At 34.4% G+C, this 27,201-nt stretch overlaps 2 protein-coding genes across 2 annotated transcripts; one reads left to right on the top strand and one right to left on the bottom strand.

Annotated features, from left to right (window-relative positions):
• The first annotated feature begins 9,236 nt into the window (after positions 1-9,236).
• Positions 9,237-10,226, top strand: LOC132549697 (uncharacterized). The gene has a single exon (XM_060213649.1). It carries the CDS (start codon positions 9,237-9,239, stop codon positions 10,224-10,226), a length of 990 nt encoding a protein of 329 aa, XP_060069632.1.
• Positions 10,227-10,947: 721 nt separating this feature from the next.
• Positions 10,948-26,755, bottom strand: LOC132549711 (43 kDa receptor-associated protein of the synapse-like). The gene is made up of 6 exons (XM_060213666.1): positions 25,357-26,755; positions 17,034-17,132; positions 15,568-15,690; positions 14,356-14,409; positions 12,825-13,024; positions 10,948-12,728 (listed from the first exon to the last, which is right to left on the bottom strand). Exons 1-6 carry the CDS (start codon positions 26,050-26,052, stop codon positions 12,623-12,625), a joined length of 1,278 nt encoding a protein of 425 aa, XP_060069649.1. The 5' UTR covers positions 26,053-26,755; the 3' UTR covers positions 10,948-12,622.
• Between the last annotated feature and the right edge of the window lie 446 nt (positions 26,756-27,201).

Raw genomic sequence — 27,201 nt, forward strand, 5'->3', positions numbered from 1 at the left:
TAATCACAACGTAAAGGAGTTGTTCAAATCTGTTTTACAATAAAATCCCGGAGACGACACAAAAGCACTTCACTGTTTACATGCTCGGTAAAAAAAGAAGAATGTCTGGTTGTATTTGCTCTGTACATTAATAAAGCGTAAAGTGACGAATGGATGTTTGAAAGGTATAGTAGTGTTCAGTTTTGTTTTACATCTGCAATGTCTACATTCAATATGTAGTGTATGTCGTTTGCACTTTACATAGGTACAAAAAAGAAGAAGGAAAAAAGAAAAAACAGCAGGGAGTGGAATATTTGATATAAGTTATTCGAAGATAAAGTAAACTTTATGACAAGTGCTGTATTAGTATTTATAAGGAACTTAAGAGTATTACATTGAATCAGGCAATTTTGGCTCATTCACTCACAAATCGGATTTCAATATTAGGACTGAAGTGATTAGTATACAGAGGGTAATACTGACTCAGACGTTTGATTTTTGGCACCTCTTGCTATGTACTGGAGAATGTTCTTTTGACAACCAGATAAAACCTTACTGAGGAGTAGTCGGAAGTGAAGGTGCTGATCAGAACGAGTTTGTGTTTCGGATATATAACAAGTAAGTTATTTCTTTTCTTATTAGAAATATAGTTGTGTAATGTGAGTGAAACATACATGTACATCAACGTTATTTATTTACTTATTTATATCTGACTGTGTGCTACATTGTGTACGACATCATCACAATATTCTATCTATACATATGTGTAACACGTTATGAATACAAGAATGATACGCTTCTATATTATTTTACTTAGGAATCGTTTACGAGAATCTGTTAGTATTTTATTGATAATGAATCTGTTTAGAATAATATTTTCAGGGTCACCTATTAATTTGTAGATACTTGGAATCGACTATAAGTCCATACATGGCACATATTTACGATATACTAATATACAAGATGATAAGAGTCATTATTAAAATTATCTTAGAGATATTCCTATATCTTCAAAATGGCTTAAAGGGGAAAAACTGCAATAATACTCAATGAGGACTAGACCCGAATCATATAGCTATGAAACTCATCACAAGTACTGAACTTTAAAGCATCAAACAGCCCTGTGCAATTACGTTTTTATCAAAATCCGCAAATTCAAGTTAATATTGACATCTGTCGTGCCACGGTGATTCTAATTTCACCTCCTGATCTGTCTTATCATTTGTGTTACTTTCAGGAAATATTAACATGATAATGTACAGTACTTCCATATCTTGTCATCATTTCATAAACAAAATAGCGACAGTGACCAAAACTGTTATCGAAAACACAGTATGATCAAAGCTGATTATATATATAAACATTAATCAGCCTTATGTTTTGTTGTATTCGGAGGTTAATCATAAACTTTGATTAAGTTTAGAAATAATACAGATATTGAGGACATGGCCGATTACTGATTCTTTAAAGTGTATTTCTATAACCATACATTGGGCATGTTTCCACCTTGCGACCTACTTTTTTGTGCACTGTGCCCGTGAGAAAATACATCCTTCTTGACGTTAAATGTTTGCTCAGAACCAAGGATTGAGTTCAAGTCTTGTTACAATGGTACATGTCGTAATACTACGTAGAAATGTAAAACCTTATTAAAGCGTTATGCGGACCATGAATCAGTGCCTGATCTTTTATTGTTGTAACAATATGTTTGTAATATACCTGTTAGATTAGGAAGTTTAGAAAGCATTAATTCATTGACGTGTACATATAAGACAGATTAAAACGAATCATAACTTAGTTTAAAAGTTCATATCAGTTTAGAACGCACTATGCTAATTTATTAGTCATACAAACATATCATATATATTTGCCGACCCTAAGTTTAACAGGTTTTGATCTTCCTTAAATGCTAAAATGGATTTTGTTTTATACCACACTAAAACATACGTATTCTGGAAAGTATTTTCTGGTATATAGATAAGAGTTCACGTGAATAGATTGTACAGGTACTAGGGAAGGTTATCGAAACTATATATTTCTCTCTATGCTGCTTATAAATTACAATAAGGGTATGTATCACAGTATAAGTCCTTCAAAAACAGATAAGATAAGGTACTGGTTGTTTAAATCAAACAAGACTGGATAAGTACTGGGAGTATACGAAACCAATGGTCGTACATGGATGTTGTAACTCATTAGTCATGTAACGTAAATATTTCGTAATTTCTCGGCTTGAGGACTAATTGTAATTTTTTAAACTTTCTAACTCCATTATTCCACGTAAGTTAGGATTAGAAAGTCAATTATCTTTTTAAAAAAGATTGCCTGATATGTCGAACAAGTTTTAGATTGTTCCTGTTGAATATCGCTTACTATGAAGTGACGAAAAACAACAAGAAATATCAACATGACAACATAATCCAAACTCAGAGTCGATAAAACTAGGGCAAAATGTGAACAAAAAAGATTTACACGGAGACTTGTGTAAAAGAACAAGGAGAACGTAAATAATTTAACATATCATCATATGTTTAAATTCATAATAAATACAAATATATGATCTTTTCTTTCTACGTTGGTTGTTAACTGTTGAATTTCAGTAATGTGGTATCAGAAAGCCTGAAATAGTATTGAATGATCGCTTAGGTAGGTCACAGTGAATGTATTTAGCTGTGGCGAAAAAACTGTTAGATGTATATTATAGGATTGTGAATCAAATCCATTCCTTAAATTTTACTCTTTAAAGATAAATAAATAAAATATAACAGTCCAATTTAACCCTTTTATCATTGATACAACAATGCAATCTATTGATTATGAGGATACATTGAAATCAAATATTGATCAAGTAAATAAAATAAAGATTTCTTGACAAATAGAGACGGTATACGTCTGAATGAATGCTTTGTAAATATGTTTATATTTACATTTTATCCAATTTGGACAGCGAGCTTTGTATAGATTGTTGACCATAGTGTATTGGTCTTCTTTTCTGTTTACATATGGCATCGCCGAGAGGTCGTTAAGGATATCAAACACTCTTTGATTATTCATAGTCCCATGTTCTCTATTTGATCATTCTGTTGCCCACTTAGCTTAGCTGCTTATTTTTCGTTTATTTTCGATAACTTTTTCACACAAATAACAAAAACTCAAAATTGGAGCTATAAAAGACGTGAGAATGTTTTGTAAGATTATAGTTCTGTGTTCGTGTTGAACAATGTGCGAAATCAACAATGACAGATGTATATAAGTTATACGACTGTCATTGTGGTTTGATCAATAGTGTTTCATCTGTCTACAGCACCATGGTCGTTTGATAACTGTCACTGACCGAGCAAATCCAAAGCATCATAAGCTTTTTGACATGGAGAGAGAATGTATATATCTATTTTTCTGAAAGGTGTCTGAAGAAATATCGTCACTTTTATTTGTATATCATATGATGATAGATATGTTGAAACCAACGCCTGTTTTGTTTTTGTTTTACGTATGACTTATTCAATTAAAATTATCGATATATCGTGTCATAAAGCTATAAGGTTTGACATTTGTGTTATGGCGGTGTTTGTATGTAGACTATAAAATGAAAACATCCTATTATATATACAATGTGGTAGATCTATATAAGATAACATTCTGAACATATTAAATGTCTTTTTCAATAACGTTTGCTTCAAGATCAATAAATTTATCGCTTGTGTAGTGGCAAACTAGGCTGTGACATATGTACATTTACATATGTGACTTAAAGATAAAAAATTCTCTATGAAGATGAACATTTTATAAACACATAACACAACTCCTCTAGAAAATGATTATCATTGTGGTTTATCATACATAACGAAAATCCTTTTCACGATGGTTTTTATAGTTTCTTATTTCGTTTATAAACCAGTCTTGTCTTAACTGTTGTAGTTATGTATCACTAATCCAGCTAAGTGATAAAGTGATTTTGGTAAATAACATTAATGTATCTAGATTAGCAATGAAGTTTAAAATCATTAAACTTTTCAACTGACACGTGGATATATCTTTTTTTCCCTTTTGCTCCACAAAGTCCAATTCAGCTATATGAATAATAGCATTGGTAATTTGTATAGACATTGAAAATGTCATCGTATCTTGAAATATTGTTGTATAAAACATTGTCAAGTTGGCCTGTATAAGCTTCATGAATTTTCTGTATCAACATGTAAACTAAGGATGTTTTGTCTTTGATGTGTGTTAATACGCTTAAGGTTTCGTTTTTCTTAAAGACAGTAGGATGACAATCTTACTAAAACGGTGCACCGAGAAAGTTATTTTCATAATAGTATTTTCATATTAAAACTATCATTGATATTTCTTCAAAAATATTTAACGAATTTTTAATTGTAAAATATCTATTTATAGAATTGTGCTCTTCACTTGAGTATTCAGACATGCTGTATCCCTGCACTGTATTGTCTCCAGGGACGCTTAAATGTGCAGACTTTCTTAGTTACACTCAAGTGTTGTAAACATTTAATATAGATGCAATATTGAGGCAATGACTAGTATATCACACTAGACAACTTATCAAGTAATTTATTGATGGGAAAAGATTTCAGAAGAAAATATATACGACTGAAATATTTATTTTCGGAAGGGATTAGAATTTAAGTACCGTTTTGTATGACATCAAATTGAAATTTATTATATGACAAGAGGAAATTCGTGTTCGATAAAGTCCATTTTAAGTTTACACCCGCACTTGCAAACATTGCCCAGTGTACAACCAAAGGTAAAGTCGGCCAACCTGAAGACAAGTGGATGATAGGTTATTCATATTAATAGTTTACAGTAACCTAACACATGTGAAGTGGTCGTACCCCTGGACACTGTGGTCCTTCCTGCCTTATCGCCAGTACGACACTCAGTCGTTGCTGGCTCGTGTGGAGACAGGCTTCGTGGCGGATACAGGTGATATATATATATACAGGTGTGTGTTTGTGTGTGGAGATATTGGTAAACGTATAGTCTATGGTTACAGGTGGGCTAAGCAAACCAGAGTGAAGGTGTTCTTTCCCTGCATAAATTCAACAGTGACATTCTTGTGATTGATTCATTGTCATTTCTCGGCATTTAATCTGGAAACATATATCATTTTAAGGTAAGGGTTTTATCTGTTAAAACTTATCATATTGTTACATAGCCTTGGTGAAGATGCAGTGTAAGAATTTGCATCGATGTAAGTAAGTTTCCCGTGTAACCTCAGTAGATCTAGTGTAAGAGTCTCCTTCGTGGTATATGATGTATCCAAAATACATTGCTATGACTGTCTTCTATATTTTGATTATATTTTTTGTTCTTATGTTTTTAATCTATTTTCGATAATAATTATCAATGTATTTTATTCCTATGTACTGTATTGATGACACAAACTATGTGGAGTAAACATTGAAAAGGACTTTCCACTTATTTATCGAAAATCTTTACAAACGACAAATATGTAAATCGTGAGGGACTCGTGGATTTCATGTCTCAAATCTGTTATGATCTTGTCCATATTCAAACTAATCTTTTCAAAATTTGCAAACTGTTTAGTAAACTCTCTCTCGAGATACAGCTGAACAAATGTCAATGCTATCTATTTTCATTAAATTTTAGATTTAGGAATGAAAATAAGCGAATGGGTTTATATTTCTATTGACATGACATTTTAATAGTCAATATACTTAATACATATTTCTTTTCAATATTTATTAAATCTCAAAACTTCATGAATACGCTGATTGATGGTGAACCATAAATTTTTCTACAGGTGCTGAGATTTAATTCACCACACATTATATCTTTATATTGCTTTAATGTAATTAAAATGCTTTCAACTGATAATACCGTCACCTTGGCACTATCGACATCTGTTTAATTAGAGTCACAACTTAATTAATCAATACTTGGTTGAAGTTTCATATGTACGCTTTCAATTCTGAGGTATAATGGACCAACATCGAGAATGAAAAAAACTATGCAAACTAGAAATGTACATTTATAGGTAGTGAGTTTCATTGATTTCAAAATGTCCATATGTATATATATAGCTAGCTATGAATTGTATCTAGTAAACCAAGGTAAGTGATTAAGTGCTTGGCGTGTGTTTAACGTAAACAGCAGGTAAAGTCAATTAGTGAGACCAGGTAGCATTGATTTACCTTTGTAGTGATGTCGATTTCTGTTTTAGACGCGTTTCTTCATCTCTATGATATATGGTAGAGATGTAATCTGTTTAACACTTCAGATGAATTCAAGGACAACGATAAATATTATGAGCTTATCAACAGATATACAATGTATATCTAATAGATATAGTATGTGGTGGTACTCATAAACGTAAATACATTTATTATTTACCTGTTAAAACTCCTCAATGTATGATCAAAATCTCATTTCTATTTACATCGAAATCTTCATTTATTTCTTCAGGAAGTCAGATGATCGAGCCTGACATGTCATTATTCGATATTACATAATATGATGATATTTTTTGCCTATTGCTGTTAACTACAATCCAAAAAGGAGACTATTAATTTTTTTTTTTTTTTTTTTTTACTATTTATTATTATAACAGGTTCACGGTAACAATGTGATCAATCACGTTAAAACGATCACGTGATCACCCCATATTTGTGACATGACAATTATGATATTAACGGCTTTTCACAGTGCTGATAAGTTAGGTACATTTGTACATGTACCGATATAACGCTCTGACCGACCTTATCATGCCGTTATTGAAAACACAAATCTAAACTATCCAATATATATTGGAATATACATTTTCAAATAATCCTAGATTTTAAATGGATAAATATCTTGTAAAAGTAAATAGATTTTAAATTCCGTATTTTAATACATTGTGTTGTGCACAGATTTGATCGATTTTTCGCCTCCGATACCCGGAAAAGAATATATCTATGGATTTTATTACATTTGTAACACACTGTGAAATTTAAAACAGTTTATTAACGGACTTGTTTGAGAACAGGGTATTATATATATTTTTTTCTGTATTAAGCATTTCGAAGTATCAAATCAATATAGCCTGCACGTTACTTTCTTTAATTTGTGTCTTTATCCTGTACAATAAGTTACTTTCTTGAGAAAATTAGTCTAAAAGACCACAGGAAGCATATATTGTTTGTTTGAAATATGAGTAGATATTCGAAAGACATATAATGGTTCGTATTTAATCTTTTTACGATATGTAACACAAAATTATCAACATCATAAAAAATAACCGACTCAAAGTAACATTACTTAACATAAATTGTGTCCGTCTTCAAATTCATGACATACATTTATATAATAGTTTCATAATATGCCAGTAGAGCACTGAATAAGGAAACATATGAATGTTATAAGATTTTTCCTAAGCTCGTCTGAATCAATTTATCACACATGACATTTCAAAATTCGAACTTTACGAAATAAGTGTTAAGTCTGTATATATTAGTATACAAATCTTTAGTGTATGTGTTCACGGTGAGAAAGAGACTAACAACACGCGGGTTATATGTTTCTGTCGGTAACAGCTAATGTAGCTTGTAATCTGTATCACAGGTATCATAACTATCCATCACTGGTATCAATATCCCCTTATAGTATTTAATGGGTTTTTTAAAACCAGCTTTCAACGGGTAACAGAGGGGCTCGATCCATTTAAATCCTCCTGGAGATGGACGGTAAGGCGTGTGCATTGTATCCATATATTCGTGTAAGATTTTATGAGGTTGAAAATGATCCATTTATCATAAAACGTTTAATCCGAGTCAGAGACGGTGTCATAAAATCTGGAATATAAATTAAAGTACACAGGTGTCGAACATGTTCACTTCATCTACCGCAAAGCCTTCGTGACAATTTGGAAATTTAAAGGTAGGGCACCAATACACATAATGCTGAAATAGCGTTTGCTGCAAATACTGCAGTGATAGTAATTTTTGATATCTCGGATTCGCGGTTGAGCCAAAAACTTGAAACAAAACGATACATTCTTCACTGAAGTCATGGAAATCTATTATTTCTGTATCAATTCTATTTTCAGTACCAGCCTACCTGTTTTTCACTATTTCATACATGTACCACCGCTGAAAATAATGACTCCTCGATAAATTTCCTCAGAATTAACATTCTATCTTAAACCGAAATCAATATATTTTTCTCACTTCACTATTCAGCATTTAAAATCAATGTTATGCACTACAAACGTATTTAAGATTAAGACAATTCCATGGCTTAAAATCGATTAAACAACTGCTTATAATCGTATTTTTCATATTCGATACAAAAGCGGCACTGCTGCTGTCGCATAAGTTCTTTTGGTTTATAGAGCAGCATTTTCCTGTCGAAGTACTTATTGATAAAGAACAAGATGTTATATATAGCTCCTGTTCGTACAGCGAGACAGGAGAGTGATTGAAACTCCACGCAGTCCTATCAATATGATGGCGAATCAATACCGATACCTTGCGTAACTCTGTAATGTACTTTGTGTGTTCGTTTTTGCAGAGCAGTTATGCTTAGCCCTATTATGAATGAATATTGAACAGCAACAGAATAGTTTAATTATTAGCTGTGTGCGGTCATTACCATTAATAAACATGGGCGATTCTGATATTAATTTTGCCCGACAAATAGTAACATTGTAGTCGCTTTAATCAAACTTCATATATCATTCCCCAAACAGATGGTTGGAATTTGATACTGACTCAATTCAAATATGTAAGCTCATTTGACATATTTGTGATGTAGATATTATTTATGAAGCTGTGTCAATATAAACGTGACTGTAATGCCAGTTTTTACTACTCAGTTTCTACATAATACGCTTTTTTATTTTCATGGTTGTAAAACGTCTTCTGTTATTCAAAGTTGTATACATGCTATGTTTTTCAGTGAATACATCAAACGAAAAATGAATGAGAAAATGTCAAACTGTCAGAAAGTATCATCATGATGAGAATTGCAGAGCATCACGCTACCAATCTCATGGATTGTGAAACGGGTAGCATCGTATATAGATTATTAAAAGAAACGTTGAAAGAAAAGAAAGTATACGTGATTCAGAACTGTTAAAAACCCTACATACTAGCATTCTTTAACTTGACAGATAATACATCACCCCTGTTTTTGTATTTTACAGATGGCTGCTTTGTCATGAAATTCTTCCTGTGTTTGTGTTATCCTCGTGTTAGTCATCTCCGTTGATTTTTTTGGTACAATTCGATGCCAACATGTCAGCTTTAGAAGTTCCTAGCTACAACTCCTCAAGGGTTCAGAGAGCATACAGAATCAATAACATAGAAACTACAAAACTGCATGGACGTCTTAATCTTTTGGATAAAGAAAAAAAACGACAGATTCAGGTGACAAACCAGGATATTCGACTAATATCGGTTACTTTGGATTACATCAATTCGTGCAGTGGGCAAAGTCCAGAAGGACTGGGTCCAGACTCCGAGGAAGAATATGAAAAGCCGGAAGGTGCGCCATGTTTTTTGTATGGAGAAAGAATTGTGAGCCGAAAAAGACGACGATTTCAACGTCCGCAATCAGCTACCGAGAGATCACGTGTCAAACCACTGGATTTGTCTGATCTTAGTGACAAATCAAGTGAAGTGTCATCAGCAACACGCCCACAAAGTAGTCCCGCAAAATCGCGCACGTTTATAACGTCATTAAGAGGAGACGGTGATTTCGATGACGTGTCAAGTATACCTGTTGACAACGACACTGAGTCCACTCTATCGTATAGCCGTGCATCGACCCCAAGATCAAATCACTCATGGATGACAGAAACTTCCGATATAACTAAAAAATTGCTTCGTGCTAATATAAATGCAGAAAGACATCCCATGGCAAGGAGAGAGAGCATGCGTCAACGTGAGATAGGTCAATTTAACAGTCAAAACGTATTCGATAAGAAAGCTATTGCTCGGAAAATGTATTCAATGCGTAAGAAACCATCAAGAGACCCTAATGATAAGACTGCTCCTGTTTTCGCAAACACTGCATTGAACAGAAATGCCGGAATTATGGACATTCTTAATCAACGACGACCAACTCTTTCAGCGAATGAATGGAAGTCTCATCTTTCTCAATCAAGGAGTCCTATGACGATTGCAGATCAAAGAAAACATGTGATGGACATAAAGATGGGTATTAACGAAGATAGAAAAGAAAGAATAAACAATAGAGTGAAAACGTTTATGAGTGAGTCGTAATGGTGCTTTGATTTGGTCCCTGTGAAAAAACAATGCCACAATTGCCATAAAAGAAAAGTGCTCAAACGCAATAACTTCAATATTTTTCTAATTGTACCTTGCAAATACTTCATAAATGTATATAATAAATCATACGAGTTGTCATTCAACATGTATGTAATTTGTCACTTGTTCTCTTCCATTTCCGGATGGAACACAGCTTCGATCTGACCAAGTAAGATGGCAAACTGCTGGCAATTTACAATTATTCCATCGTTAATTGTTTTCTTTAGCCTTGGTTTTACGAAAATTGTCTTGATTATATCAATTAAAAATCCCTACGAGGTTACGAAGGTGGCAGCCAGACCGAAAAAAGGGAACGCTCTCTATTTTCTACCTTTAGACCTTTTCTGTCTGCTCATTTTCCTGACATTTGCCGCTTAATATGAGGATGGTATAAATAAATAAATTGAATAAATGGCCGCCAACTGAATACATTTATGCTTTTTGATATTCTAATCAACAAAACGTACAAAACAAATAAATAATGAGGATAATAATCAGTAACTAGCTGTATTATTTATAATAGGTCCTAAATGATAAAGTGAAGTCCAGAATGTAAAGGCAAATTCAACACTTCAAAACTTAAATAAATGATATTTATGCAATAGCGTGCAACACATAATTACACACACATCAAAAATGAAAATAATGTAATTTTATTATATCACTTTACATAAAATATACATTTTGATATCAGCGTATAATACGCATTATGCATTCATTTGTTCCATGTAAGAGTAAATTTATAGACAATATTTAGTATTTACGAAACATCTGGGAATACAACACAACGTCAAATGTGGGAACAATACGATTTATCACTTTGGAATGTTTTAAATGAGAGAATTGACCAAAATATAATCTAGACAACGATAAGCTACAAATATATTGCCTAGGTTTTTATACTTTTCTATGCTGTGTATATATTCTTTTCTCCTCTCCTGCTATATGCTTATATATTACCGAGTAATAGCAATTTACAGCAAAATGACTAACATACTGAGAAACTTTCGCTGCATTTGAACTTCCTCCTGTTTGGCAAAGTGGTCAAAATAAGACAAAAAAATGGGGGGACAAGATATGTATGTAAATGCAGATTTTCTTCTCTTTTTTTTTTCGTTTCTATAGTGATTTCAATATCAGGCGAAACTTAACATTTTTGCCGTTGAGGTTGACTTCCTGTTACAGTTTAAACAAATCAGTAAACAAATGTCGATTATTGGTAATCATATGTAAAAATATTTAAAATGAAGATATAGAAATATTTTCAGTTAGGTAAAAACATATAGTTTTCTTTAATTAACTTTTCATTTCCCATTGTCCAATGTTGAAAGAATTTACTTGCAATATGATCCGAGGTATAGCTACAGAATGTTAGTAATTTCAAAATAATTTATTGGTCCTCCAGATTAGTACTGAACTGAAATGGGGGGATGCTGTTAACATATTATTAACGTGCTTATTGTTACTTTGTTCAATAATCGCCATGCTAACTTCCTTACCAGATCTATATACACTAATTTGAGTAATAATACTATGTTATTATGGTTATTGTCCTTACTGAAAGTTGTGTCAAAAACTATCGACACGTTTTGTTAAATTATTTGATAAATTCAATAATTACCTCCATGATTCCATATGGCTGTTCCAACAGAAATGTAAGCATTGCCTAGAAATTGTCAGAGGACATTTTTGACTTATTAAAAGGAGCATGCTAGGACGCTTCTCTCTATAATGAACAATGAAATTAATTGGTAAACCCGTTTTTGTTGCTAACTGGAACACATTGTTGAATCTGTCTGTGACATATGAGATTGAAGCAAGTTGGAGAGCTTCTACTTTAAGATTGGTAATGATGTAGTCCTCAACCGTACAGAATTGTCTTGATTAATTATGTAAGATGCATATGTTCACTTTGTCTGTGTGATGGCCCCTTTGAAGTATCACAAAGTACCACTTCTTCAATGTACTCAACATTACTCCATAAAATGTCCTTATGTTTACTACAACACTTCATTATTAATGTTCAAAGTAATTAATATCACCACCGTCTTCTTCTTTCTGGTGTTGTTGCACTTAGTATCACATCTTCGAGATATGAATGTAGACCATATGACAAGCATGGATTTCATGACTTTTTCGGTAGTTCCAAGATAACGCTTTCATTAATGCTGATTTCAGGGATGTTTCATGCACCAGAATAATGTTAATCCGTTTATTAAACGAAATGACTTTACCGCAAATAACGATACAATATATCAACTCTTTGATGAAAGATCTTAAACTCCGGTAAAGTGTCTGCAAGTGTATGGTAATCCCCGACTGCTAACACTAGAGCACTTTCTGGTGACACTCTATAATTCCAGGATAGGGTTACCAGATGACTTGACACGACACGAGGGGCATGGTCTACGTGTGCCTTTCCTTCCCCAGGTGTATCGAGCCAGGTGGGGTCCACACCTGCGAAAAAAACCAAAATTGTAAAATTAAAATTCAGAGACAGTTACGTCCGGATCTTGCAATGCATATTTATTTTAGTAATGGATGCAAGTTTACCTGTTATGTATCAAATGGCCGCATGGTAAGGGATATAACTCCTCTGGAATTTGACCCATTGTCTCACCACAAACACCACAAAAGAGTTCCATCTGCTCCACTAGAGTTCTTGCGGCGCTGCGGTAGGTGTCAGCCATAGATTGGTTGTCATCATCGCTGTATAGATTCGCTAATGCTACATTACACTGCATGGTCCCGTACTGCAACACACGAATACAAACATAATGTGATATGAAACAAACAATATCTGCAGCTCAAAAGCACGAAATAAATTGTGATCGAAAGTCAAGGATTTCTGTTTAATCTACAAATCAAACCTCAACTGATTGATTCAGATTTTATAGCATAAAGATGTCCCCTGACTTTAGGGCGTTCAAAAGTGACACTGATGATGTATTTCATATATTCGTGTACTTTTTTGTCACCATGAATACCAGTAACAGAAGCATATTACTATCAAGTCTAATTTAAGTGGTCTTCTCAACCGCAATTGTACATACAGACGGACACTTTGGTTTACTGCTGGTAAGAAAAAATACCCGAGAAGACTGATGAATTAAAACACATGACGATATATAATACGACGGGTTGCTGAGATTTTTACGACAAAATGTACCACGGAATCCCTCACAATCCTGTAACAAAATTATGAACTGCTGTTGCCCGTTACGGCATATCTACTCATGACCTCATTTCCGATGCAGTTCGGGAAAACAATGAACATCATATTGAGAGTTTATCTCATTGTTCTACCATGCTTACCCTTACTTGAACCATTCCCGATCTCGTGATTGTTACAACAGTTACTAGTTCTATATACGTGTTTTATGCTGATACCTCAGATGTACGAGTAAAGTGGTTTGTTGTTGTTTAAGAAGTTTTACTTTACATACCTTCCTTGAATAATCTCAATAAAAAATCAAAGGAGAGAGAAGAAGGTACGTTGAGGACTAAGGTAGCAATTTAATTTACTTCCACTGGAAGCTTGCTCATATGTTTCGTCTTTTACGAACTAGGCAAATCTTTTCTAACCTTCCCATTATCCAGTAGCCATTAGAAATATGCGTAGCGTATGTGGGGAAATGGTTCTAAAAATAGCATGCTCGTCTCTAATCCTACCATATTGAGTGCTTTACATCAATATGTTTGATGAAAATGATAAATTTATGAATATTAAAGCTTATCTTTGCTACACGAGATAAACGTAGTGTACAGGAGTTAAAATTTTCAAATTCAACGCTAGTCAATACATTTTCAGAATGCAGAGTATGTTTGCTTACAAATGGTTTGCAATCAACCTTTCAATATATCAACTGATAAACTAGATGAAACATTATTTAATCTGGGGATAATGTCCGAGAAATGTGAAAGTCAGATGAAATATCAGTTAATCTAAGAGAAATGTAAATACCAACATTCACAGCTACGTTATCGTAGTGGAGGGAAAAGTGTGAATAATAATTCTATACCTTAGGTCACTTGCTAGATTGATTATCAATTATCGCTAATCTCACGTGATTTGTTTTCTTACCTTGTTCCCAATAGATTCTGATAGGTCCAAAGCTCGCTGGTAGAGTTCCAAAGCCTGGTCAGATAAAACCAATTCATTTCACAAACTTTTAAATGTCATCGATGTAATTCTAATCAATCTATACAAATTGTTGATGATATGACGCACCTGTTGACCATGGCACATGGATAAGACGCCAAGTCTAAAATGTTCCTGGACAAATATGGAATGAACCGTATAGCCTTAACATATATATCTTTCATGTAGACATATTTCATCACAACTTCTGTTAGAAATGAAAACGTCATTTACTTTATTTTGTCACAGAACAATTCAAGCTTTATACTTGTTAGCACTAAAGTGATAATAATAATACTTATACAACGAAACCATGTCGACTGTTTTCTAACATCGTAGTGACGTAATTGTGTCGTGCGTCATTTATATTGTGATAAGCTATGAAATCAGGAAGTGGCAGATTAGTGAAAACTATTATCGTTATATGGCAATAAATCAGTTTGGTTTTATTGTATAACTGTACATCATATATATATATGCTACACGCTACAGGTACATCTCGTCTTATCGGCTTCTTGAAGTCAATGTAGTCTTTGGATCTACGTTTGAATGCGTCAACGACATTATTGCCTTCAAATGAAATAAATTATAAACTGATAAGAAGCTTTCCAATTCCCTTTATCTCTGAATAAGTACTGAAACCCAGTTTGCTTTATATCATTATATCCCTATTCAAGATAAACTGTTTATTATACTTCTGTGGTATGTATTCATGACCTTTACAACTTTTCTATTACATAATCACTTGCTTTTGTCCTCTACGGTAAACCCTTGAACTTCGTTGTATAAATTGATGTTATTCTTTCTCTATGTCATGACCTTGACCTTAGCTATATATACCTGATACATGAAACCTGATGTTATTCTTTCTTTGTTTCTCTCTCTTTGTCATGACCTTGACTGACCTAGACCTTAGCTATATGTACGTGATACGCAAATATCCTTTCAAAACAGATAACAGTTACGACTTTAACCTTGATTTGAGTTACCTTGACCTTAGTAATACATAATAGTGCTTTGTTTTTCAGATTTGACATCGAAGTATCAAAATATATTGTTGGTGATAACAATAAAACATTGGCATGATGCTGACCACAAAGAACCCGACCCAATTTGATATTACCTTGACCTATTGAACTATAACATTATGCAGACCTGTTGGGTATCTCCAGATAGTGTGGTCGATTTTGCCATCCCGCGTAATGCCTCCATCTGCCCGTACCTGTCGCCAATCTCTGTGTAGATAGAGTAGGCTGACTCGTAGCGGGGATTAGCTCGCTGGGTAAAATAAAAGCACAGACTATATAATATTTGTTCTGGTAAAGAATGTTAATCATTTTTTTCACTGTGTTCATAAGTTCTGATGCTGTACATTTCTACGGGACTTAATTTCTGTGGTTAAAATAATCTCCATTGCGTGGGCACTTTATTTCGAGGATAGAAATAGCTCTATACATCTCCTTATAGTAATTTTAACAGTTCATGGATATAATTCGTGGAAAAAAGAACCCACGAAATTAATACAAGAAAATTAATCAATTTACATGTTACCTATCCACTTTTTGCCTCGTGGTACATAAGGCCCTGGCAGAGCATTATAACATTATATTGATATTATCACATTATAATCATATTATAAATCTGGAACTTAAGAGAAAACCTTCAAGAGATATTTTAAAATGCTCGTTTTATTTCCCAGTTTTTAGATTCTACAATTTTAGATTAAATTTTTAGATTTAAGATAAACCCCTCCCGATATACACAATGCTTTCAACGTTACGCCTTCATGAAATGATTACAAACACTGACCCCAGTAAACAGCAGAGACAAACAACTATAAATGGGGCCCCAAATCGACAGAAGAAGCAGTGTTTGCTTTTAAGCTGACAACAGTTTTGTTTTACTTCCACTTACTATTAAGTATTGTTGTGTAAAGAATGCTTTTGGTTAAAAGTTCTCTAGGTTATTTTATAGTATTATCTTCATATGATATTGATCATGTATCTTTACAACAAACGATTGGAATAATGAAGCGTTAGATGACCGCTCTCAAGGCAGGTTAGAGATTCCAGAAGTAATTACTACACATTCCTGGTAAATTGGCATAAGGAACATAATACACGTGATAGATTTGCAGTTTCCTTCACTTAAAGACATCAAAAGTAACAACCTCCCTTTCTAGAGTAATTTTCCCACCGGTTTGTTTCACACATTACATTGGCTTTTTAATATCCAGACCGTTCCTCGGCGCAATAGTCCGGATCATAAAACCCTTCTTTCATTAAGGTTGTGATAAGCTATCCCCCGCCCAATACAGTTTGTATAGGATAGATACATAGAGGATAAATCGTTGATATGTACATCGGCAATGGACCTGTGATATGCTAGTTATTTCTCTTGGCTAAATCTATCAAGGCCTATTTATTTTACGTAAAGTGGCTCTGCGGAAGAGAGGGATATAAATAGAATTGTTTGAATTTGAAGTATATGTACGTTTATAAACAAACTACATGTTTAAATAGCTTAAGTATTACCCCAGTTGACCTCATCTAGATGTTCGTGACTACTTTAGATATAAATTGTTTAGATTACTCCGCCTGTGATGATTACCAGTTTTTTACCTCCGTATCCTTCCGCGTTCGATGAATCTCGGCGAATGTAAATAGACACTTTGCCTGAACTGGACGATCTTTACACTGCATAGCCATCTTCAAGGCATCCTGGAGGATAAAACGTTTAGGGTAAAGAGTGCAATAGAGATACTACAATCAGAAGGATATGAGTAATACAACCACACATTTCTCTCGCAACGGAACACAATTACACATTATATCTTTATTTTGGGAATTAACTCTTATTGAGTGGATCTGCTTTTATTCGCTGCGTCTTTGAAAGATTCATCTGATTTAGAATTACAATGGTAATGAAATGATTAATTTATATATATATTATTTCAATATCTGTCTTATGATTGTTCGTTATACTTTTACTAATTGATAATAACAAAAGCTAAATAAGTTATTTAGAGGAAGCCGCTTGTGATATAAAGTAATGATGATAAAACAAGAGCAGGGTGTGCCAGAAGGACTAGAAAATGCGTAACCTTCCGGAACCTTTGTATTTGAATTATGATCCCGTTAACATGTCTGTATTTTCTTTGTTGTATTATAGATTGCTGGTTCTATACGTCAAGCGATCACACAAATACTGTAAAAATCGTGCTACCTTGAATGTGAACATAACAAGAAAGCATTCATCCACTTCCGCGCAAAAAATACCTCTCTAAACCACGAAAATGTGAACCATCGAAAAACGGCCTACACAGTAGTTATATTATATAATGACACACACAAGTTTTTTATTACTCGCGCATAAAAAAGATTAATCTTGTTGACGAAAGCATTTTTTTTCGTCTTCTCTGTGATTCTAAATAACATATAAAGATTACTTTCTTGTGGTGCTATGTGACATCAGAAGTCTCTCCACATGTTAACCATTTAGATTTTTATGTTGGGCGTAATAGAGGTGTATATGGATATTACATAATATCAGACAAAGTGTCATGATCCGCATATCTGTATTCTCTGGTGATACAGAAGGAATGCCTGGTGCGAGGGCGTGAACGTGTCATGTTTGGCACTCTAAGACAATCAGACGTGTTATTTTTTATCGTCTCTGTCGACCCTAGTTCTCACAACGTACAGGGTAAAGTATTTCCATGTCTTTTAAAGGCTCAAGGGTTAAACATTAACATCAAAACAAGTTTTCCTTGTATGAATTTTTCTTTATCATGCCAGCCTTCTCACGCACTTCGGCAATGTTACTGTCATTTCATTGTCAGTATTGTCCTGCATACCATCTCTATCAAAAGAATATGTTACCCACTGCTGTTTCGTAGCTGCGAAATTGTAACTGACATTACTTGTTTTCTAGCTTGTTGTGATAACTTGCTGATACAAATATATTTTATATGTACATTATGTGTTCTAGAAATATTTTCAACTATTGACGTGGTTTAACGTCTTCGCAATAACCAGGTTCAACAGTGAACGGGGGTCTAGAGGGACACTGAGTGTTGGAAATAAAACAAGGAAATAGTAAGAAGGGTAAAGATAGGAGGCTATTAAGATATGAGGTGTTGTAAAGGGAGTTGCAGATTGAGTTTGGTCCCCGCAATGCCCCCGCACCCTAGAAGAAGATCTGACTAAATGATAGAAACCTTCTATTCTGCAGGTGGACCCCTTTTTAGTCACAACATACGAACATGTAGTGAAATACAACAGACCCTTTTCTTGGATCCTCCATAAACAGAAAATATCCAAAAAATTATCCACAATATGTTGGTCGCCTCGCACGACATGTAATGAGAAACGGTTTCTTGTTATAAAATAAAAGTTTACATTTCTTTCTAACATATAGCAGTTCTTACATTCGATACAAGTACTTATGTGGTTTATGTTAAATAGTAAATTATTTAACGCCTTTCAGCTGAAATGTTTTCATGGAAAACTGCTAACTTAAAATACGTATATATATATATATATAGGTTTAAAATGTGTATGGTTAGTATGAAATTGTTTACATATGTGTTTAAAGAAATAAATAAAAATTAGTAAGTTTTTTTTTTTTAATTCTGTCAATAATTCATAATACGCTTGTACAGTTTGAACAAATAAGCGCCCGGAATAGTAATTGTTCCAAGATGTTATACAATCCTAACACTTCATGTTATAATCACTCAAACACAAGCAGGAATAGGTAACAAAGTTAAATATCTCAAGCTGAGAGAATTGGGATTATTGTATCTTTTGTAAATTAAAGATTTTCACTCGTGTGAAGTGTACTTATCTCAGTTATTTCATAGGTGTTTCTTATTATAGCTGCCTATACTTAGCGCCGAGTCATACCGCAGCGCCCTATTACCACCGCTGGTATTTCACGTTCAGACGCGAATTCCTACATCACAGAAGAAACGTTCACATTTCATCCGTAACTTGCAAAGAATATACACATAATATTTCAGATGACACGCATGATTAGATGTCGATAACAGGTCAAATAACATTGAGGGTAAGATGAATATTATCCGGTATAATGTCGCGCCCTATTTCCGATTTCTGGATCACCATTAAGATGAGGTTGACTTGAATCGGTGGCACTGGGTCAAAACACAAAGTGTTATGTACATCTGGGAACTCAATTACGATAGCAACACAATAGACATGAAACATTGATTTTCTTAAAAAAGTATTTCTTCTTTAAAAATGGAGATTTGAAAGTAATGATATGCAACAGCATTGAATATATACGCATAGTATCAAACTGATATTGAACTTACTTAAATAACACAGACGGATAACGAACGTATGTAGAATTCTGTTTCATGTTTCAGTATTTCGATAGTGTACCATTTTCCTTACTTCTGAAATATCGCTTAAAATCTGCAGTCAACGCGTCTTTGGTTTTCACTAACGAGGCTAATCTTAAGTGGGTTTTTTTTTAACAAGAGCCCACGAAAAAAATCGTTACGTGCAATTTCACGCGTAAAGACCTATGGCTCTAGACAGGGCGTGGCCTCTACCCCAGTAATGGCCTCATCACTCATGTGTATGTTAGCGCGGGCTAGCACAAGCACCTGAGAATGTATGGTTACGTCGGGCGCCACATGCCGTCCCCAGAACAGATTAATAAAGAGTATTTAGGATGCATATCGTCTCGTTATCGCCTTTATTCCGTTATCAGCGGTATTTTAATGAATTTCTATCAATTGTCCTATTTTTTTTTTGATGTCATCACTCATCAAATTGTTCTATTCTGATATTCTAACTTTTCTAAAGTTTTCTTCTCTGATAGGGGTTCAAATTCGAAATCATATTTTATTTCTTAAATTTTCTCTTTGACAATGAGTAATTAACAAATTATCAAATATTAACAGTACCTGTCAAATTGATTATACAAATATGTCTTTTGTAAACTTTTCAACACGGATATCTGAATAACTGAAATTTCATCGTTTAAAATGGATGCTTTCCGATGGAGATGCAAGATGGCTTTGTAGATACTCGTTATGATTACATTTCCATAGGTCGGGTAAGTCCCGGTTGTGTTAAAAGTAAAGAAAAACATGGAATTTTAAACGGTATTTAAAATATTCTTTTTTCATATTATTATGAGAGTATCAGTAAAGGAAATCTTTGCAACCTTCAATAATGCATGAAAGCGAGAAACAGTTCCTAAATTGATAGATAATAATCCGTTTAAAGCATGAAGTGTTGTAATTTAAATGCGTTTAGTTTCTTTAGTCTAAATACCGAAACGGTTGATTATATGTTATAATATTTTAAGTGTCCGTTGAAAAAGTGATTGTTCCCCGAGAGATTAAACAACGCGTGGTTGTGGTATATGGTTGTTCTTTTACACGAGTTTTAGTGGGTTTTTGTAACGTTTTCAACATAGCGAACGAGAGAGAAAGAAACACGCTACACAACAACCACGAGTTTGTGAGACTTTCTTCTACGACAATAAAAAATATCATGGAGTTGAATAGATCTGCTCTGTACCCAAGTATGTTTTGTTTATATACGCAAAACTGACCATTCCAGAAATATTGTAATTCACTACAAATTACAATCAGAAATAAACTGGTTATCATCAAAAGAACTTTACTGGTAGAGGGAGGGGTAGAAATCCAAATACATGTCAAATTATTACAAAAACAACCGTTAACTACTTATTGTACGTTCTTATTTCCACGAGTGCGTGAAATGCCCTTTCGGTCAAAGTTCATCTTGTCGTCAGCATATCAAAACATGCTAAACTGCTATTTTACGTAACAACTAAAACTATTGATTGATGCCCGGAGAGTTGAATAACATCCTGTCTATTGAGGTAGAAAGAAAATTAATTTAGATTAACCAATTCTAATGTCTTTATAGTGGGATTAGTGATCAGTCCGCAATCCAATGTAATTTGAAGGTAAAAAGTTGAGTCATATCAGTTTTAAAATTTCACTAGAAGCAGTTCGTAGACCCTGCTGGTGGACATAAAGCCTTGAAACTTGCTATAACCTGCACGCCATATTTTTATTCATTCAAATAGTGGCACTAAACCGACTATACACATGTCCACGACGTTGTTCCAAAATTATCTGATAAAATAAAAATTACGAAATTTATTTAATTATTGCGCTAGTGCAATTCTCCGCCTTGATTTTCACGTTCTTTTCGATCACATTAGATTTTCCTCAATCGACTCATAGGCTTCAAAATCTAGCCCTTGGCATCACTGACGAGTCTTAGAAGGACGAAACAGCTGTATGATGCAGTTCAATTCATTGTTTGACTCTACTGTATAAAAAATTCACTTTTGTACCATCTTAGTTCATAGTTTCGATGACTGGTGGTTGTGGAATTGAAGAACGATAACCGATGTATTATTATCTACATAATTAGCAGATAGATTTCATAGCTCGGTAAAATCATTAAGCGTGATGTTATGTGATCAGTTCAGTGTCTAAGATGCGTTCATCATCATCTTTACATCGTTACTGTGGCAATTAGAACAATGTAAATATCAATAACTAAACAAAGTCTCCTCCTTTTTGTTCTTTTTTTTCAATATCGGTGTTGCTTCATTTCCCAACATAATAGTGATGTAAGTTTACATGGAGACTAACCCTCTCTTTGCTGACTTGTTTTACATACAAATGTGATTGAAATTATTCGAAGAATCATTCAAACAGATAACATAGACCTTGCCAAGCTGCTTAATTACTCTAGTGAATATACATTTCGTTTGTCTTGTTTTTCAATGAACAATTAGATTAATTAAATATGTTTATTAGGAGATAGTCCGACCAACTTGGAGAAATGACATAACAGGCTATTTCACGTAACACTATCAACAAGGACAGGATTTCAACAAGCTGTATGAAATATGTGATGATTTCAATTTCCTTTTTTGAATCCTGCTCCCAAATCTAAGGTCTTTACATGTTGTAGCTGATTTGACATATTTGGAATTTCTTCATTCCTCCATGATCGCAAAAAGTCCCAACAGACGATTTGGAACGTTACAGTTTGATAAAAGCCACGAGAAAGTTTAAAGGTCGTCATAACGATTTCATAGCTGAATTTCTTTCTTGTGTTTTAAAATCTTAAATATGCTTGAAGCTTTCTATATGTTAATTGGTTCTCATTTGGGAATGGTTGTCGCCGATGGAATAGGAGACGCTTCTACTTCCTGAACGCCATGCTAGGTAGTTTATGCCATAATAGTAATCAGGTTACTAGTCCCTGTGTTTATTTGACGAATTTTGTCGTTGTATGCTCTTAATAACTTAAACTTATACTCAGAAATATCCAAGAAACAAACAGTTTCAGATTTATTTCATTTTTCACATACTAAAATATCTAGAGGGAGGAGCTAGTCTAGCAAAGTGACCACTGGTCAGTGTCTTCTATTGCTTAAGTATCTTAGTAGCGGTGTCTTAGGTCCAATTAGCTACATCACTTATGATTGCCTTTAATACTTAGTAGTTATTGTAAGTAGACATAAAAATGCATTACAGGCTGCCGGAATGTACTTTTTGTAAAGCGTAGGGCTTTAAGAGGTTACAAACCACTAAAGAGGTCTTCCAACGATTGAAGTTGAGCTATTTGCGTTCTGATCCATTACATTTATTCACTAATAGGAATTTGACCACATGCTGTTAAATTAAAATAGAATTTATATGAAATTTTGTTTACATGTATTAAAATAATGAATAAATTTCAAAAAAAAAAAAAAAAAAACAGAATAAATATTTGAAAGTTTTGGAAATTTAGCAGTATCTGTAAGAATACACTCTGGTGTAGACCTCCTGAAATACCGACAAATTTCCAAGGAGATAACTGATAGTCTGTACAGTTTGCAAATTGAACTTCTGAAAGTAAGGGAGAATGTATATCACTTTCACTTCTCGTAATAGACTCCCCAGCTTTAACGCCTGCCCTTATTATCCCATATCCTAGTAACCTTTCCGAACTGTTCTAATTACTAATCCTTTTTACGTGTCACTGAAGGACTAGGTTAGCGTAGCGTAACACAGTAATTTGCCCTACATGTATTTCAAATTTTGAATATAGGTCAAACAAACATTGGTGAAATTCTCGGAGTAAATGTGAGATATTCTTGATAAGGATGGAGGCATTGATTACAAGAAACAGCGGGGAGTTCCCTACCGTAGACTACATAACATATATCAAGTCACAATCCGCCTCCACAACCACTAAATGCACAGTGTAAACCTTTCATTGGCGACTTTTTCCCTTTCATTGTCATGTAGCTGTGTTTAAACATGTAAGAACAAAGTAAAATTGCTGAAATCAGATGATATGTGTAGGATGTTTATACCGGTATATCGTAGAACTTGTATATTTTGGAAACTTCGTAAGCAAATATGTAAAACAAACTGCAGACATTTAAGACCATGTGTATACATTAGGTTGTAAGTGAATATACGTACTCCATTCATAATTGCATAAATCGGACCCAAAATAGGTATCAGTGTTGGTCAGTGTATAAAAAAAACTCTCACGGTGCAAAATACTTGTATTCACTGATGGATAAACTGTCATCACGTGATTGAAGATTAATCTTAGGTTATGATTGACATTTTAAACATTTCGACCGTAGTCCATTATTCAGAAACACTGTCGGAACTTTTTCCACATGTTAGTCGGGAACCAGTTAAAAAGAACCAGTGTATGTATTCACATACCTATATATTGAGCACCCTACTTTTTGTAAATCGATCGAAAATAATTTGTTTGGTTTAATGTTGCTTTACTTCCTTTTAACAGTCGGGGTCATTTCAGGGCGTGCCAGATTTGGGTGGCGAAGGAAAGTCGGCGTTTCTGGAGGAAAACCTGGAGACTGCCCATTATAGACCTCGAACCCGTGACTTAGAGGTGTAGGGCTAATGATAAAGACAATGAGACGCCTAAAACACTCGACCAACGCCGAGAAAAAACCTTTAAGTTGTTCTGGTGACGACAGTATGTTATGTATGTTCCTACTTTTTAAGGAACAAACACACTAACCCTTTCCCTGGTGTTGTCAACGGCGGTGCTTCATGACTCCATATGTACAAAACCAGTCGCTCACTAACACTATACCCCCTTTCAGTAAACACATATAACCGGCCAAGACTTAAAACAAAACAGCATACAGATATTTTTCCTTTCATCTCAGCTGACATTTTGTCATGTTTGTCTTTTTTCTAAACATTTTTAGTTTTTTAAAATCCTCGACCGAATGGTTTATTGCTAAGAAAAGACAAAACTAATAATGGAACAGATTCCTGTTCTATCGCGGGCAGATATCTGTATCCTGTATGAGCGATAACTGTCGTACACTGGACAGATAAACACAGGGCTATTTGATAGCATATCTTAAGGATTGTTAAACGGTTGGCATATCTGCTTAATGTTTGGAGTTCTGATAAATGGTATCGTTATTCAGAAACATAGGTACATATATATAAACAGAGCGACATAAATCTGCAGTTAAGTGATAATCAGACAGTGCCGGCTACTGTTATATAGCATATTAAAGATCCGGATTTTGTTTTCATGTGCTAAAGTTAGATGAACACTCATGTTCAAACGGGATGTGTGAACAGTTTTATTCTGTGTTCTATTTGCAAAGTTTGCCGATTATTTCTTTAATGTTAGAGTTTTCATCAAACGCTTTGATAAAATCTAGTGAAACGTTGTTTGCGCGACTATAAAGCGATGCTGAAGAGCGTTCAAGCTGTATGTTTTTATCAGTATATTTGCTTTACAATACTTTTTTTAATACTGGAAATTGCAACCCAAAAAAAATCTTCGTAAAGTACATATAAAGTAACAAACGTGCTCTTCGCGAGCTTTATTTTCTTCTTACTGTTAGAACAGGACCTACCTCACATGTTTCCATGGCGTCGTTTTGCCTCCCTTTGCGGAAGTAGGGGACAGCCAGACACACCTCCAGGAGGCGCTGATATTGGTCCAAATTGTCCGTGTCATTCTGTCCGTGTAAAGTGTCCAGAGCACGCTCGAAGTAGTAGAGAGCGGTGTCATAATCTCTCAGAGCTGTGAACAATGTACCAAAACTTGCGTTCGCCAATATATCTAAGCGCTTGTCTTTCGTCTGTCGAGCGATTGCCAAACTGAGATCAATATTTTTACAGCAATTACAAAAATCACTCAATCCGAAATAAGCGTTCCCTAGGCATAAATGAGAGTATCCAAGAATGTTCGAATGTTTAGAGTTGACGGTTATGCTTTCTTTACAAAATAAAACAGCTTTATCAAACAGCGAAAGTCGCTCATTCCCACGAGCTAGATTAAAGAATGCTTCCGCTTTCATACAGGAATCTTTTAAACTATTTGCTATGTCAATCTGATGGTCTGCATATCGTAAAATGTCGCGGTATTTTCCTGTGTCGTAATAAATTGTACAGAGATATCCGTATATAACGAACTTGTCCGCGGATTTTTCCGTTTTATTCGTTTTTTTCAGGACATTGAGGAATTCCATAGCAGCTTCCTCAAACAGTTGTTCTTTGTAATGTTCAAGGCCTTTCTCCACGCCTTTCTTCCCGACCTTTTGTCCCATTTTTATAATTTTTTTATGGCAAGCGCACTTAAATGAACCTGGAAGTAAAACCAACGAAATGTGTCTCTTTTAGCAAGAGAATCCCAATCAGTCCGCAAAATACAAATATCTTCTTTCCTTTTCACTGCGGAAATCCCTGCTAACTGCCATTCTGTGTCACGGAATGAGATCGGTTTTAAGTTTTGGCTTAAACTTCGTCAAATTCTTGAGCCAAATCTCTGCCAATCTGGTATACCATGCATGCACACACGTGTACTACACTATGCACGTTCAATACTGCAACGGCCGCTTAGCTCTTCAACTATATATAATACTCGGCTACAGAGTTTCCTGATGGCAGCTGCCCGCGGAATGCCTCTCATCTTTGACATTATACTTTAAACAATTCCAATACACCTCGATCAATTAACTCTCCAAAACCAAGCAGGAGGTCGGAACAGGAATGTGAAAACCATCCACGCGCCATTCACGCGCATGGTTCAACACCGGGTTCCGACTACACAAAACTTGCATACTAGCACATCTGGACAAACTAGGTCTATAGTAGGGTGTAGCATTCCACTCTTCTCTTGTTTACAAACACTAATAACTTCTTCAAAAGCATCGGCTATTTGAATTGAGCTTGATTCAGTGGCTGACCGCGGCTAATTGATATAAACAATCCGTCAAAACGTCTTTTCACTCATTTCGTCATTTCAACAGAAACAAATCTTCTGTTACTAGAAACACGATACTTGAAGAATTTTTTGTTTTAGAAGGAACTTAAACGAATGTCTTAGCCGTTCAACGCCCTGATCCATAAAGCTTACAGACGCATGTAGTACCGGTCATAAGGCACCTGTCAGGATCTCTTTCAGCATAGCTGTTACATTGTAATCGTGGCTGTTACGAATAAGAAACTGCCAAGATTTAGAACGATATGATACATCGTATAGTTGACACTAATATCTTATTGTAATACCGGGCCAAAAATACACCAAGATGCCCCAAAAATAAATACCATGCCACGTTTGACATACATATAATATAGACACTTGCACTCCACACCTCGTCACGCCGGTGCCAAATAGATGTGCCAAGAAACTGTTTGAAAACTCAGTAGAATACTGAAATATACTGTAAAATCATATATCTTCGTGGGTCTTCATT

Source organism: Ylistrum balloti, unplaced genomic scaffold (genome assembly GCF_031769215.1).
Source record: "Ylistrum balloti isolate Yb309-2 unplaced genomic scaffold, AGI_CSIRO_Ybal_v1 Utg370076, whole genome shotgun sequence".
NCBI classification, from domain to species: Eukaryota; Metazoa; Mollusca; class Bivalvia; order Pectinida; family Pectinidae; genus Ylistrum; species Ylistrum balloti.